The sequence below is a fragment of the Botrytis porri genome (genome assembly GCF_014898465.1).
Source record: "Botrytis porri strain MUCL 3234 chromosome Unknown BPOR_004, whole genome shotgun sequence".
In the NCBI taxonomy this organism is placed as follows: Eukaryota; Fungi; Ascomycota; class Leotiomycetes; order Helotiales; family Sclerotiniaceae; genus Botrytis; species Botrytis porri.
This window is the reverse complement of record NW_024066078.1, coordinates 1,681,889-1,697,087: the sequence shown is the minus strand read 5'-3', so window position 1 is coordinate 1,697,087 and position 15,199 is coordinate 1,681,889. Positions and strand designations below refer to the sequence as shown.

At 43.4% G+C, this 15,199-nt stretch overlaps 6 protein-coding genes across 6 annotated transcripts; 2 read left to right on the top strand and 4 right to left on the bottom strand.

The window, feature by feature from the left end:
• Positions 1-680: 680 nt before the first annotated feature.
• On the top strand, positions 681-1,513 carry EAF01_003449 (uncharacterized protein; the record flags this gene model as incomplete). The annotated part of the gene is made up of 4 exons (XM_038911703.1): positions 681-794; positions 846-1,025; positions 1,095-1,214; positions 1,265-1,513. 4 exons carry the CDS (start codon positions 681-683, stop codon positions 1,511-1,513), a joined length of 663 nt encoding a protein of 220 aa, XP_038772938.1.
• Positions 1,514-2,427: 914 nt separating this feature from the next.
• On the bottom strand, positions 2,428-2,856 carry EAF01_003448 (uncharacterized protein; the record flags this gene model as incomplete). The annotated part of the gene is made up of 2 exons (XM_038911702.1): positions 2,428-2,783; positions 2,832-2,856. 2 exons carry the CDS (start codon positions 2,854-2,856, stop codon positions 2,428-2,430), a joined length of 381 nt encoding a protein of 126 aa, XP_038772937.1.
• Positions 2,857-3,593: 737 nt separating this feature from the next.
• Positions 3,594-5,965, top strand: EAF01_003447 (uncharacterized protein; the record flags this gene model as incomplete). Its single annotated transcript, XM_038911701.1, has 4 exons — positions 3,594-3,625; positions 3,678-3,757; positions 3,814-4,256; positions 4,310-5,965. 4 exons carry the CDS (start codon positions 3,594-3,596, stop codon positions 5,963-5,965), a joined length of 2,211 nt encoding a protein of 736 aa, XP_038772936.1.
• A 950-nt stretch (positions 5,966-6,915) lies between these two features.
• EAF01_003446 (uncharacterized protein) lies at positions 6,916-8,862 on the bottom strand (the record flags this gene model as incomplete). The annotated part of the gene is made up of 4 exons (XM_038911700.1): positions 6,916-8,326; positions 8,388-8,546; positions 8,600-8,722; positions 8,801-8,862. 4 exons carry the CDS (start codon positions 8,860-8,862, stop codon positions 7,180-7,182), a joined length of 1,491 nt encoding a protein of 496 aa, XP_038772935.1. The 3' UTR covers positions 6,916-7,179.
• Positions 8,863-10,278: 1,416 nt separating this feature from the next.
• Positions 10,279-11,902, bottom strand: EAF01_003445 (uncharacterized protein; the record flags this gene model as incomplete). The annotated part of the gene is made up of 4 exons (XM_038911699.1): positions 10,279-10,914; positions 10,973-11,260; positions 11,313-11,626; positions 11,683-11,902. The coding sequence occupies 4 exons, from the start codon at positions 11,900-11,902 to the stop codon at positions 10,279-10,281; spliced, it is 1,458 nt and encodes a 485-aa protein (XP_038772934.1).
• Positions 11,903-13,467: 1,565 nt separating this feature from the next.
• EAF01_003444 (uncharacterized protein) lies at positions 13,468-14,520 on the bottom strand (the record flags this gene model as incomplete). The annotated part of the gene is made up of 5 exons (XM_038911698.1): positions 13,468-13,959; positions 14,008-14,110; positions 14,166-14,191; positions 14,249-14,293; positions 14,350-14,520. The coding sequence occupies 5 exons, from the start codon at positions 14,518-14,520 to the stop codon at positions 13,468-13,470; spliced, it is 837 nt and encodes a 278-aa protein (XP_038772933.1).
• Between the last annotated feature and the right edge of the window lie 679 nt (positions 14,521-15,199).

The following is a 15,199-nucleotide window of genomic DNA, read 5'->3' as shown; positions in this document are numbered from 1 at the left end:
GATGAAGAAACTCGATTCGGTATCCAATAACATCCTTATCTTCTCGCTGACTCTGCAGATAACGAGCGGAAAGAATATCAAGCTTAAATGCAGTGAGCAAAAGACGGCCCATACACGTGGATCCCCAGGTTCAAAGTGCATGCGCCGAATACGGTAAAGCCTCGTCATCTCATGCATGTATGTTGAAAGGCGTCCACCACATCCCAAAGTAGTTTGATTTTCCGCAGATGAGTGATATTATCTGCACCTGTGTGGCTTTCCACTCACCGTCTGAAATAGCAGTAAAAGATGATGTCAGACCCTGTTTCGACCCTTGAAAAGGCGGACCATAATTAAGAACTTTCCATCGATTGTTCTACCGGTGTTTTGTGTTGCCGATCGGATATGTAAGCTGGATTTTTGCATGGTGTGTATGGTGTGTGTGATCGATATAGCCTATTGAAAGGCTACCAATCTAAGCTGCGCAACACTCTACTGCCGCTGCCTAGAGACTCGGGAACAGGCGGCGGTTGAAGCTTTTGTAAGCTACTGGACTCATTTTTGATTACTGATTATATATACTTTCGAGTCCTTCGAGACTTTAAAACGTAGACAAACCTCAATCACAACAACAAGCATCCTAACAAACTTCAAACTCACACAAAAATATTTATACAGGCTAATCATACGACTAACATTCAATGGCAATTTCTACTCCAATCTGGTATTCGCCTCCTTCGCCTCCCTCTTTGGCATTTGATCAAGACGCACCGTGTGACTTGAATACCGAAGCATTCGGATCTGGCTTTCCATACGTACGTTCATTCTTTAGACCCATTGTAGCAAGGTGTTCACATAACGAACAGACAACCTGTACGATCCCACAGACGGAGAGTATATATACTATACCGCCGTATCCGAGTCCATACCTCGATACCATTGATGTGTCTATGGTGCCAGAATTGGAACAAAGCATTTCGACAAAGAAGAGTAGGAATTATGGATTGGAAAGGAACGAGATGATCAATGAGCTATCAAGCGAATTGGTGAGTTTTTATAATAATGCCTTAGGTCAAAGAGACTTCTTGCTTCCTAAACTGACGGACGAAATATAGAAACGAGGCCACAATCGAGCTTCTCGTGAACGAAAACCCAAATCCCAAGGTAGTCGCACACGAGAGACATCGCATGACTCAACAGATTCAGTAAAAGAAAAGACACCCGCACAAAAGATGGTATGAACACTCTCCTGATTTTTAGGCTCATTTCACCTGACAAACTGTAGCGTCGGCTTGTACAAAATCGCGTGTCTCAGAGAAATTTTCGGAAACGTCAAGCAAACGAGCGACAGCGACTCGAAGACCAGGTGAAGATGCTCAGTACCGAGTTACATAACCTTGGTGATATGTATCAAGATCTACTGAGTCGTTATGAGCAGGCACAGAGTGAAAAGTTGTCGAGTAGTAAGCTGGTAGGAGGATGGGTGGGTGGGGGTGGTACTTTGAACCAATTTAACCTTGGTGGGCTTGAATGACGAATTGACTACAGTTATTTCGAATTTTGTATATTTATGGGTTGAATATTTCGCAGCAACATGAATGTCGTCTCTGCGAAGTTGATTTATGGCGTTGGAGTGTAGGATGGATGGGTAAAGTAGAGCTACTCATGGGCCGATGGCAGGGAAATGGCAGATACCAATACCAGAAGGTCCGAGAAAAGGATAATATAAATCAGATGTCCTTCAACTAAAGTTCTACTGCAATGCCAATGGCCGAAAAACTTCTTTCGATAGGTATCTCGTCGTGCTTCAAATGTTCAGTTTTAAAATCCGACATTGGGCCGCTCTTGCCGAACTTGCAGCGTGATATAAGATTGCAGATTTTGAGAAAGGGTGGCGAATGCGACTGTACTACAGATGCAAACAAAGAGTACATGCTCGCACTCATGCAGCATACAGTCAAGTGCCAGTTGACTCCCTCGAAAAGTTGTGACCGGTGTGGATGAAGCCAAAAAATTTCACGGTCGATAAACCCGACTCGAACGCATGTTCTTTCGGGTTTCTCAATATCTGTTATCCGTGAGTCACACCGAAAGTAAGCAACAAAGGCTGTGTAGCCATAGAAGTTTGGATCCGATTTACCGGTTGAGAGAACCTATCAACCATAAATCCCGCTTCACTCCACGAAAGGAAAAACCAATAATAGCATGACGAACCAACAGTTGACCGCAATGAGGTCCCTATCCCGGAGACTGGTGTATTATCGTGAGTGACTTTTGTGGCTTGAGTGGATTTTCCGTGCAATTTCGTTATGATAATCAACCTTGATCGCGTAATGTTCTTGATATACATTGCCTGAACGCCTCCCAATGCAATACAGAACCCCAATTTAAACAGATATAAAGCATGATACCCCAATACCTCTTCCTGGCAGTAGTCATTTATTTCTTCTACTCCTTTCTGTACTTCTCGTTCTCCAACTGCCTCCAATCCTTCTCTTCGGGCTCGTTTCCGCTTGTCTCCTTGACTCCGCTTTCAAAAGCTGGCTTTCCAGCATAGAGCATATGTCCACCGGTGTTTCTCTCTCCCCCTCCTTCAATCTCCTTGCTCACAGAAATTGGTTGATTGCCTCTGAATCGTTTGCGCATATCGACTAAGCCTCGTTTGCATTCACCGTAGCCTGTCTTCAATTGTTGACACTTGGTGGGCATGGTTTCGAGGAGAGGAGCTCGCAGACAATCGGAAGGCTTATTGCGATAAATCATGACACAGTCTGACTCTTGGAGACATTGTGCTAGTGCAGCTCCTGCGAAAATTTAGCGAGGCATTGAAGGGAGGAAAGGAAGATGCGAACGGATATCTTGACAAGAACTCGGCATACTGGATTAGTCCTCTTTGTGTAGATTTGTGATCAAAATACTTCCAGTCTAGTAAACCGTGTACAGAAAAGAGTATGAAACTTTTGTTAAAAGAGCTTCAATTTGCAGCATGTAGGTTATGTCATGACATGACATTTCATGGGCACAAACAAACCATTAAAGTGCCACTTTCAAAAGTTCTTGGGCGGAAGCTACAAACCCCGTGGATTACCCGCTCTCCCGCGCTCCCCAGATTTTCTAACGCGCAAGTAAATAAAACATTCAGGGACAACAATTGTTGTTGTTGTTGTTGTTTTATCGTCCATGTTGAACTTCAATAATTCGAGATAATTGGCAGTGTATTTGTCCATCTCTCCCTATTTTTTTTCTTTGATAGGTCTAAATTGAACAATCATCCTCAACCAACCAACTTTTGGTTTAACACTCGAGGCGTGAATGAAGTGAAGGCGACATGCGATTTAGCATGTGCAAGTGGATGTGACATCAATGAAGGTCTCAACGATTGGACTCTACGTGTATGCACTTTTACATCTTTGCATCTTTAGAGCTCTGTCCACGTCAATAACCTAGCTTAATTAATACCGTTTCTTTGCAGACCCTTATATTCTAGATCTTCTAGGGCAATTAGCTGCATATATCAAGCTTGTTATCTGTTTTGCGGTCAAGGTCGCCTCCTCAGTTTGTATAAGACTATCTCACCGCGCAAACAAAGTCCTCGACAGATGATACCCAACACAATGTATCTTCCATTTCTCGGACGGCTCTGCCCGTAAGTTTTCTGCTTAATTGTCATATGTAGCAATCGCTGATCAATCATACAGGAGCGAATATTTGGCATTGATAAGCTCGTTCTTTCTTGTTGGGTTAGAAGCAATAATTAGAATACTCACATTGGCACTTCGTATGTTCCGCCCCACTACTTGCCATCATTGGAGGGATTATCTAACAGTGGCACAGCTTCGACGATTATAAAATTATGTTATCGAGCTTCGAGGCGCCTTTTTAATCGATTCACATCTGCAGCAGCTAAGAAATCAGAGACACGAAAGCAAGGTTGGAGCAGTCTTTCAGTAGAATCTGAACGAGAAGGACTGACAGACTCAGATATATCCACCTCCATTCGAAATGCTTCAGATTTCGTAGATCTCTGCGAATTAGCTGGTTATTATGCCGAAGAGCATGTTATACAAACCAAAGATGGCTATTTGCTATGCGCCCATCGACTCGGTTGGAAGAAAGGAGAAGAAAATACAAAGGTCAATAGTGGACCTGGTAGCGTTAAAAAGCCTGTTGTATATTTACACCATGGCTTGCTCATGAATAGCGAGGTCTGGGTTTGTTTGACTGATAAGGAGAGATGCTTAGCTTTTACCCTGGTGGAAAGAGGTTATGATGTTTGGGTAAGTTGGGCCCATGTCAATTTATGCACACATGAGAGACTAAAGATTTGTAGCTTGGAAACAATCGTGGAAACAAATACTCCAAGAAGTCCATCCACCATTCACCGACAGACACAGCTTTCTGGGACTTTTCCATGGATGAATTTGCCTTTTATGATATCCCTGACACTATCCAATACATTCTTGACACAACCTCTGCGCCATCTTTATCGTATATTGGATTCTCTCAAGGAACTGCCCAAGCTTTTGCGACTTTGGCTGTCCACCCGAAGCTCAATGATCAGATCAATGTATTCATTGCGCTTGCGCCTGCTATGTCTCCCGCTGGTCTTTCGAACGGTATAGTGGATGCCCTTGTAAAAGCATCACCTCAGGTTCTATTTCTTCTTTTTGGTCGTCGCTCCATTTTATCGTCGGCTACGATGTGGCAATCTATACTCTACCCTCCGATCTTCGTGCGTCTCATTGATATGGGGTTGAAATTTCTCTTCGGCTGGCACGCCAAAAATATGTCCACATCACAAAAATTGGCAGCGTACCATCATCTATATTCTTTCACTAGCACCAAAGCAGTTGTTCACTGGTTCCAAATTATCCGCACGAAATCATTCCAAATGTACGATGACGAGCCTCAACCTGTTTTAGGTGGCATAAACAAATACACCAAAGTCGCCAAGTTTCCAACTCGCAACATCAAAACACCAATTGTATTGCTGTATGGCGGCAGCGACTCACTAGTCGACATAAACGTAATGCGAAAAGAGCTCCCGCCTCAGACAACTCACATTGAAATCTCCCACTATGAGCATCTCGATTTCCTATGGGCTCGGGAAGTTAACACTCTAGTCTTCCCGCATGTTTTCGATGCCTTGGAATCCTTCTACAACGCAGAACACTCAAAAGAGGAGTATGAACACTATAATCGCGCCCGTGCCAACTCAATGCGCATTGGGATCATGAACTCCAGACCGTTGAATTACCTCAGTGAAGAAGACAGTGGAAGTCAATCCTTCGGAAGTGGAACCTATGTCGATGCAGATGCAATTACCACGATACAGCCTGGCGACGAATCATCAGCCGATCTCAATACACCCGAAAGCACATACAACCATAATAGTGTACGAAAACGTGTTAAGCTCCGTTCCAGGAACTCGTATGTACACGATGACGACTCGACCGAAACTTCGCCTGTTGGCGCTAATGCATCTAATACTCCCTTTCCCCAATTCGACAGCTCGCATCATACCCTTGAACCTAAACCTCAGCAACCTCCTGAAGGCGGAGAAGGAATACCTTCTACACCCCCCTCTCATTCACACTCTTCCCAACCAAGCTCCCGTATCCCTATCACAACACCCTCCCCACAAATGCATTCCCAATCCACTCCCGCCCGCTTCAGGAAGCCTTTACGCAGTGTTTCTATCGGCAGCAACATTTCTTTCGACACAAGAGGAAATAAAAGTAGGCCAGGAAGTATAGGTGGAAGTGGTATTAGTCTAGGCGTAGGACGTGCTGTAGGGGGTATCGTATCAGGGCTAGGAGAAGGGAGTAGGAGTAAAGAGGATGTTTATATTAGTGATGGAGCGAGGAGTAGGGGAGATAGTAACGCGAGTGCGAATGATACGGGGAAAGAGAGTGGGGGAAGTATGAGAGGGTTTGGGGGAGTATTGAGAAGAAAGTCGGAGAAGAAGGGGAGTGGGGCTGCTTAGCGTGGATTGATGAGAGAGGAGATTGGATAATGGATATATGATTGTTGGAAATAATGTATAAGGGAGAGTAGACTAATCCATTCATCGGCATGAGGGATTGAATGATCTCGAATCCCGATGTATCTGTATATAGAAAGAAGACTTAAGAAGAGACGAGATGAGATAAGAATGATGGCATCCACTTATAGGAAGGAACGGGCGTTTGGATTGGAAATAGGATCTGGTGTAGATGGAGGGGAGGGGGCTTCTTAATTTCTGACTATAGGGCAAGCGAGGTACATATGGCATATCTACTCGAGCACATACATATACACCTACATATGAGATGCATAATATATACAATCTTACCTACCTAGGTACTCACTAGAGAGCAAAATAATAACGCCAGACTGAGGTTTCCTGATGGTTTTATGGTGCAAATGTATAAAGCTCACCAGGATTGGATTCCCGACGAAGAAAAATGGATTCGTTCCAGTTGATAAACAAACGTAAAGCTTACTGAAGCGATTCCCCCCCGCCCCCCTCTTAAGATTCCGAATCACAGTAGTTGGTTTCGCGCACTTCTCGCTAGGTAGGCAGGAGGTACCGAGTAGTGTGTGAGCTTTGCATTTTTGAAAGTTCATCCCCATCTACCTGGGTAGCTAGGTAGGTAGCTATAGTCTAGAGACTCAGATAGTTGGGTACCTAGTAGGTTCCGCATAGATAACAAAAACGTGTGTGTCTGCACTGGAGTAAGTTATTAAAAAGTTGTTTAATGACTTGTTTGGGGGGTTTTGTGATATGATGTGATGCGCATTTGCATAAGTACCTAGTATTCCCTTCAAATATCTTCTTCGCCCAATACCCCCCTCATTCTTTACTCCTGTCCTTTCTTACTCGTTTGTTTGATAGTCTGTTATTAATGCATCCATTGGAATTTGGAAAACATTTCCAATCTTTCATTCTCTATGATGTTTGCAAAAAATTCAATATAGATGCAATGCACCAAAGGATATCTCTAATTTACATATCTGTTTCTTTCCCCTTCAATTATCCAAACCTGGATATACTTGACGATTCGTAGCAACCCACCATCGAATCCATCGAATGCATGTCCTTCAGGTCGAAAATGACAAATTTTCCGAAACGAGTCCCAGCCAAAAGCTCATCAAATAAAAAACCAAAACTCTTACAACAAACAATACAGTATCAAACATCGAGAATTATACCCCGATCTACAACTCCCCCACATCCCCTTTAACATCCCCAATCTTCTTCCCTTTCTCTCCTCCCGGAGTCTCCAACCCAAAAGCAACTAATAATGCCACCCCCATAAGCCCTACACCCCCGATACTATATGCCACTTCTCTGCCAGCCCACCAATAGACACTCGTGAATAACAATGGTCCTAGCCCTCTCCCAAGTTGTCCCCAACTTCTTAGATTTCCCAATTTTCCACCCCTTTCATCCTCGCCTGCTTCGAATGAACTGAGTGCATTGAGACCCGTGACAACTGTTGCGGTTGTGATGGCCAGGAGAGTAGTGGCTAAATAGAGACCCGCAACGGTGTTGATGCGTGCGAGGAGAAATAGCGCGCCAAGACATGAGACTACACCTATGCGAACGGAAAGAAGAGGAGGAAGACGTCGGGTTACTCCTCCTTGAAGAAGAGATGCTACAAGTCCCATATATCCTAGGAGACGGCCATTGAGTGCGGACGTATAGCCAAAGAGATCGTATGTCATAAAAGGCAGGGAGAATTCCATGCCGGAGAAGAACAGAATGAATGAAAGGTGAGTAAGGTTGAGTAGGAAGTGGGAATTCGTTCGTCCCTGCTTCTTTACCCCATCAGTACTCGAGGATACCATTCTAGCTTGCGTCTTCTCAGTCGAAGAACCAGCTGGTTTGGTAACCCCATTCGTAGCGGCCGGCTCCCCATTCAACTTAGCCTGCGCAACCTTACTAGGTAATGTCTCTGGCAAACACATATACAAATAGATTGTTTCCGTCACAATCAAAAACAGAGAGAATCCAGCCGCAGTAGCAAAAGGATTTGCCTGTACAGTACTAATTGTACTGAGCCAAGCACCCAATGCAGGTCCAAAAGTAAAGCTTATGCTAAAACATATTCCCACCAATGCCATGGTTGCTCCGCGCTGTTTCTCGTCTGATATATCTGTGGCGATTGCAATTGCGAGTTGAACATTGCCTTCTGAGAGTCCGCCTACGACGCGCGAGAGGAGAAAGGTACGGAAATCGGTGGCGCATACCCAGAGGAGGACACTGAGGATGTTGCCAGCCATGCTGGCGAGGAGCGCCGTGCGACGACCATATTTATCTGAGAGAGTACCGATTATGGGGGACGCGAGAGCTTGGAGAAGGCTGTGATGTAGGGCATTAGCAAAGCTGGGTCGAAATGAGTAGCGAGGTTATATTTGCGCACGAGAATAAACTCCCAAGAGCTCCACCAAGCAATACAATATCATATCGAGAATCAATTGGTTTCGCGAATGATGCTTTGTATGTATTGAGATATGTGAGAATATGTGCGAGAAGTGTAGGAGACTTGGATGAAGAGGAAAAGGCAGTTGGCGCCTCAAGACTGTTTCCATATTAGATATCTGTCCGGGTACTTGGGAAATTGCAAAAACGTACTTCCTATAGAATTCCAGCAGCTTTGGAAATAGAGGTAATATGAATGTGAATCTGCCCAAGTAGCGCGTTAGTTCGCTATCCTCATGTCTACTTGTTTCAAGTGGAAAGTCTATCATACGAGATCTAAAATGGGTGTGTTAGCTATTTGCTATCTTTCGCGATTGAATCTGCCCATTGTGTAGACGCACCAAATCTAATAACAGCGAAAAGAAGACCACTTTCAACACCTTCTTTCTCGTCGCTGGATCTACCGGCGCCGCCATTCCGAAAATATGTTGAATTGTCCCTCAATGTCTCAATTTAAGCTGTCCTGATGTCGCTGCCAGATTCACCTAATGAAGAAGCTACCCGTTATCGAAAATCCACTCTTCTACGCAGTAGAAACAAGAACTTGGAAAGAAGAAAATAAAAAGATTGTTAAAGAGAAATGCCAGAAATATATGTATGATGTATTATTGTTAAAGTTAAAGTTATACACAAACCCACCACCAATACGGTGGGACCTGCCTTAACAAGCTTGCCCTGACATTGTCCTGTCATAGCCCAGACACTCACTCCTCTCAAGCTCCTTCAATCAGCCCTTCTCCACACGCATGGAACATTTCGCTCCCGAGCCCTTTCAAAAAATACTTTATATAGAGTACACGTCTACTCTTCGTAAACCTCGGACTCGGTATACACACTACACTAAAAAAAAGACCATGTTCGCCATGCTTTTTTCCTTTCTGCAGCCACGGCCCCGCTCAAAGTACCGGTCATCCGGGATCTATTTGAAGATTACCTATCTGTCTAAAAGTCCGAATGCGTCGGGTTTTGATTGGGTTGGTAGTAAAGAGAGTTTGGTTTGATATTTATTATCATGGGTAGGTGGTATGAAAGCACATCTAAGGATGATTAATACACCTAATATCGGTTCTTCTCTTAGTCAAGAAGAAGTCGTCATTCTGAATGCGTTAACAGCTTAAGAGGGGGCAGACCAAGGAACTAAGAATAGAAGTCGAACCCCATCCTCTCTTGTGTAGATAGATGCAATTCCCAACAGCTCCTCAATTTTCCCCTCTCTGTCTTATATCTCATGCCTTTGTTAACTTTACCTGAATTCACTCCAACTACCAACTCGATATTCGCGTCCTTCGTGCAACTAATTTTTATAATTCACACTGATACATCTATTTCTTCTCCCATCAGACATCAGAAATATTGCCCTCAAAGTCACGTCTAACCATCGGTGTCTTATTCAACCAAATGCACCCAAAGCTCTGTCTGAAACTGGGCATAATCTTTTCATTCACATCTAATCCACATACATGAACACATAGATACAAGAGTCCCTCCCTTCACCACTACCAAAACGAGATCATCATTAAAAAAGTTCGAATGATATGCAACTCCTTGAAATGGAAATTCGATTGGAAAATATCCTTTCCTTCATTCAACTTTTCATAAAATAAGAAACGGGTATGTTTTATCATCATAACTCTCCAAAAACCAGTCGGTATCTCCCGATATCTGTGTAAAAATAAGAAATCCCGTGCCATATACCACGAATAAGAAGCAAGAAAAATGGCATTCCTCGCTAATTCTCGCGAGGGGTCTTCCTCACTCCCCAGTTTTTCACCCTCCTGTCATCCATACATCGGGAGCAGGAAAATCCATGTATCTGAACCCCAGCATATTTTCTAAACGCCTTTGTCACAACCAATCCTGCCCAGCAATTCCTTTCTATCGCTGTGTCCCGGGATGCTGACGCCACTAGCACTGCTCGTAGTTTTCTTATATCGACTATTTCTCGATGTTCTTTTCTCCAGGTTCAATTCTTCAACGCCGACTTCTTCCTCATATGGCTCCTTTTCCAACAAGGGAACTTCCTCGGGAAAGGGCTCCTCATCCAAATCAATGTCTTCCTCATCTTCGTCTTCGTTGTCACTTCGTGTATCGTCTGCTTGGCCACCTCTGACGACTTTGATAGCAACTTGAACAATCATCCAGAACCACATTAGTGTGATACCTTGAAGGAAAAGCAAGGCACTAAGAAAGCCCCATTTTATGTTGTTATTCCAACAAACAACTCCGACCGGATCTTGAAATGGCTTGAAGAGGTGTCCAAAGCGATCAGGAGGCGGGAAAGGACCTGAGATAGACCCGTTTTTACCCTGGTAACAGCCATAATTGATCACCCTTGGGATATCCGCCCAAACCGAATAGCAGATGATAAGATAGAAAACATGGCGGGCCGTTACCCAAGAGAGCATGAAGAGTCCGAACATAAGATCACATAATTTATCGTATCCGAGATACTTGAGACATTTTGCAACCTATGGAAGATTAGTGCTAGCTCTTGTGCAGTAAAGGGGGTAAAGGAGGTGTGCTTACTGGAAAGAAAAGGTCTACTACGTCCATCAAACAAAGAATTACATTTGCAACTTTCGTTTGATGATAGCCATAACTTGTGAAAATCAACGCAGTTGTAACGATGTGGTGAGTAAACATTTGCCAATGATCCTTTCGACGTGCCTCGATATTGATGACAATAATCTGCTGAAGCCAGAAGGCATATTGGACGAGGATATACCACTTTCGAAGTCCACCAATTTCTCGATTAGGCCAATTGGTCCACAGCTCGCTCAAATTCCACCAGTAGTCTGAGTTGACGTATATATACTATCCATGTATTAGCGAAGAAGTCTTCAAAGAGTTTCATACTCTAACTAACCATTCCCAGTGTCCAGAACACAGAATAATAGATCATGAGCCAAGTCTGCTCAGCAAATCTCGTCTCATCCCTCGGATTCTTCACCCCACCCTTTCTTGCCAATGGTCTCAATATATAATCCATGAAAGCAGCGCGAAGTCCTGTAAAGATAACAATCCAATAGGACACTAACCAAGCATCATCCCAACCGGCGCAATACTCGCCAGATTCTGGATTGTAGTAGGAAAGTTCGAAGAATTTGCGAGTATGTCTGCGGGCTCTTGGAAAGCACATATGCGTTAAGGAAAGGAGCATCAATAGATTGACAGATAGTCCTAAGGCTCAACATTAACAAAAGATCCTAGGAAAAAAATAGAGTACAGAAAGTTACCAGTTTGATGGTTCACAACAAATCTGCAAATGATATCCAGAGGACTATCATCTTTCCTTCTGGCCTTTTTTTTGCCCATAATTGGGCGAGCTGGATATTCTGTTGAATTGTCGAGTTTCTTCTCTATAGGAATAACAGAGTCTCCTTTGTGGTGTGCCCACTCTGACGCAGCTTCATTTGTGCCATCTTCAATCGTGTCGATTGGAGAAGTAGAGTTCATGGCGACTTGATGAAAGTAGAGAGAGAGAAAGGTAAATTTTGAATTGGTGGTTAAACAATTGTTGAGGTTCAATTGAGTGAGGAATACATATATTTCTCTCCCAATTGTCCTTTGAAACCCGAAATATTAAATGAGTGAATATATCATAGAATATTTGACTTCTCGTATGATGTTATAGGAGAGTACAACCAGTCCGGATTCGAGTCAAAACGAATGTGGGTTGGAGAGAGTATATAATTGAAAGATGGATGGGACAGTTTTGAATTATCTGGCAGTGAGCAAAGAAGAAGGCGGTGAAAGAAGTGAATAATCAACTGTGCTCAGCGAGTTGTTGTACTTGGGGGGGGTTGTTTTTTTTGACGAGCGATTTGCAGCAACAGGTGGGTTCGGTTTGGATCCAATCATCCAATTTGAGTGAGTGGCTGCAGCGTCACAGTAGTAAAAAGAAGGGGTTCGTTTTACATTTCAGAAAAAAAGGCGGTCCGATCGACGAATCAAATTAATGATACTGTCATTGTGCGGGTGGGTCAGATTCGAATAGAATGCATTTGTTGATGTGTGAAGTTGTGAACTTCGAAGACTCAAGACTTAAGAGGAGACAATATCTCAATGAAGGATACTACGAAGTACCTAGGTATTCACAGATAAATTTATGTGGTGTATCTAAGATGTTCTATCATCTCTCAAGTAACTCAGATACTCTTAAGGAGGGTACTCGGGAGGGGGGAAAAGCCTTGGTTGAACGAGGAAGGAGAGGAAAGGAAGAGAATATGCACCTTTGGATCCTCTTTTTTCCCCACCCTCATGTTTCCAAAGGGGTTAATAAGTAAACCAAACAACGGCCCACGATCAACATTGGACTGGCTCGAGTGGTTATCTTGAGTTCTATCTGACTTCAACGACCACTTTTTTCTTCGGGGAATATACTCTACGGGAGTCGGGAGACCCTCTCACCCTCTCCCCAAATATGCACTTAGTGCTCAGGGTTTGATTAGCTCACAGCCGGTATTGACGAAGCCAAGCTATCTAGTTAATCAATAGTTTAGTTTGTCAATTGACTCAAGGAGGTCTCAGTGTAGAGGGCTGTCTTCTAGACGTTACAAGGGATACATCATGCAAGTATCGTACCGCACCAGTATGTGCGCACTGCACACAACACAATCACTTTTTCGTTGAGGAGGTTTTTTCGGGATGAGATGTTTCATTACCCCTTCGGTATTAGTTAGACCCGAATAGGAGGGGGCGATCCATCAAGATCAGACCTGTCGTACCTAGACATCTTCAACCAGAAATAAATGGTAGAAAGGAATTCCTGCATGTAAACTGACAATATAACATTGGATATGAGTTTGCTTCATGTAAAGGGGAAAGAGCTATCGAAACAAATAAACCACCCCCAGAAAGATCCCAAAACCCCACAGGAACCTCATCCTAATAGTACTAGTTTTCAAATTAACCCATAACCCCATAATAATGTTTGGTCCATTGAAAGTTGTAGTATAAAAGCAAGCTGGCATCCTGCTTCGATCATTTCCCGATGCCACTATCTGACCATAGCATTCTTTCTAGTTATTTTGTTGGCTGTTAAGGATTCGGAGAATGGCCAAAAACAGGTTGATGATGTCAAGGTAAAGACTGATAGCTGCTGCAATCTCCTCCTCCACGTGATAATGTCTCATAATGAGCTGGGTGTCAACGAGAATGTAGCCGGAGAAGATAAGAGCGGCGATACCAGAATAAATCAAATCAACCGTACTGTTGTTTGGGAAGAACATGGCCATGAATCCGAAGAGAATCAATGCCCAAAGTCCACCAAAGAGATAAGGCATCCATGACGTAAAATCATATTTGGTTTGGCAGGCGAAGAGTGTCAGCGCAACAAATATTCCGGCAGTAAGTAAGACGGCTTGAAGAACAATGCGAGAATCAAATGTCGATACGATGACCGATATCGAGTATGCCTCGAGCGCTGTGAATCCTCCAAGAAACAACAAGTTGGTTGGATATGACTTGCGCTTCCAGTAGGTCAAGAGCATGAAACCAATTGCGCCAAACATCTACAAATATCAGCATCGTCCAAGTGTTGCTAGAAGAATCTAACGTACCGAAGTCCATAACATCCAAGTGTTTGACTGAATCCAGGTTTTGTAGGATTCGCTGAAGAAGGAGACGGAGCTTAGAGCGGCTGTGGCAATGAGTTGTACAGAGCTGACAAGAAGATTAGCACAACGAAATCATGTTGGTAGAGTTGCGCAATACTAACAGGATAGAGTAGACTTTTCGGACAAACTAAAAGGAATGTTAGAAATTAGACAGTCTGATTATTGATAAACCAGCTCTTCATACCTGCATGCGGATCTCAATAGTTGCTTCAGCGACAGAACCTCCAAACTACACCTTTGTTAGATTATATGTTGCGAATGTTACGCCGTAGGTCTTTTGTATACCTTGAAGTCATCCGGAATGTTGTCCTCGCTGCTTCTTGGTCCTCCTAGGAGAGCATCATTATCCGCAGATGTGGAAGGTTCAGCATAAGATGGAGGGGCTTGCGAATAATGTGCGGGATCATCGAGCGAGTCTCGCTGGGAAGCGCGAGTATATTTTGTGTTCGACGCCATAGTTTATTGGTGTCTCGAAAATTTGTTTGTTGATGATGTGCGATGCACTGCGATAATAGGGTTGAAAGGTTGAATAGTGATGTTGAAATGATTGAGTCTAGATGAGGCACTGCGGAGAGGCAATAGTTAAAGTGCCGAGGAAGCCTAACGTAATGTATGTAATGTCATATGATGACGGGGTGTAACTGTATCATTAGCGCCGCCTCCTCAAAGGAAAATTGTGCGTGATTTATATAGCTACCAAGGTAATTGAAACATGAAAATAATTGTTGTTGCAGTGTAATTAAAAATGTCTGTCAAGTTTTTGGTGGTGAATCAACATGTCAATTTACGACATTCAACTTTTGCACGCGTGATATTCGCCATACTCAAACATAAGACAAAAGGCACATCACTGAAAATATCATGTATACCAAGATAGCTTTGTTGTTTTCAAGAATTATTGACCTAATAAGAAATAAATATCGATTTAGCTGCACATTAGAAGGCAATAAGAAACTACGGTATTAGCTTTTTGAGGAGCCAGAATAAATGCAGCGCCGTCAACGACCTGCAAAAAGAAAATCCACAGCCCCAGAAATCCGAACGAAAGCGTATGCAGCAATCGAAAGACTTCTCCATCGCCACCAGTCATCCATCCATGTTTTTACGCATAAACACATTTCCCCTGTACATCATC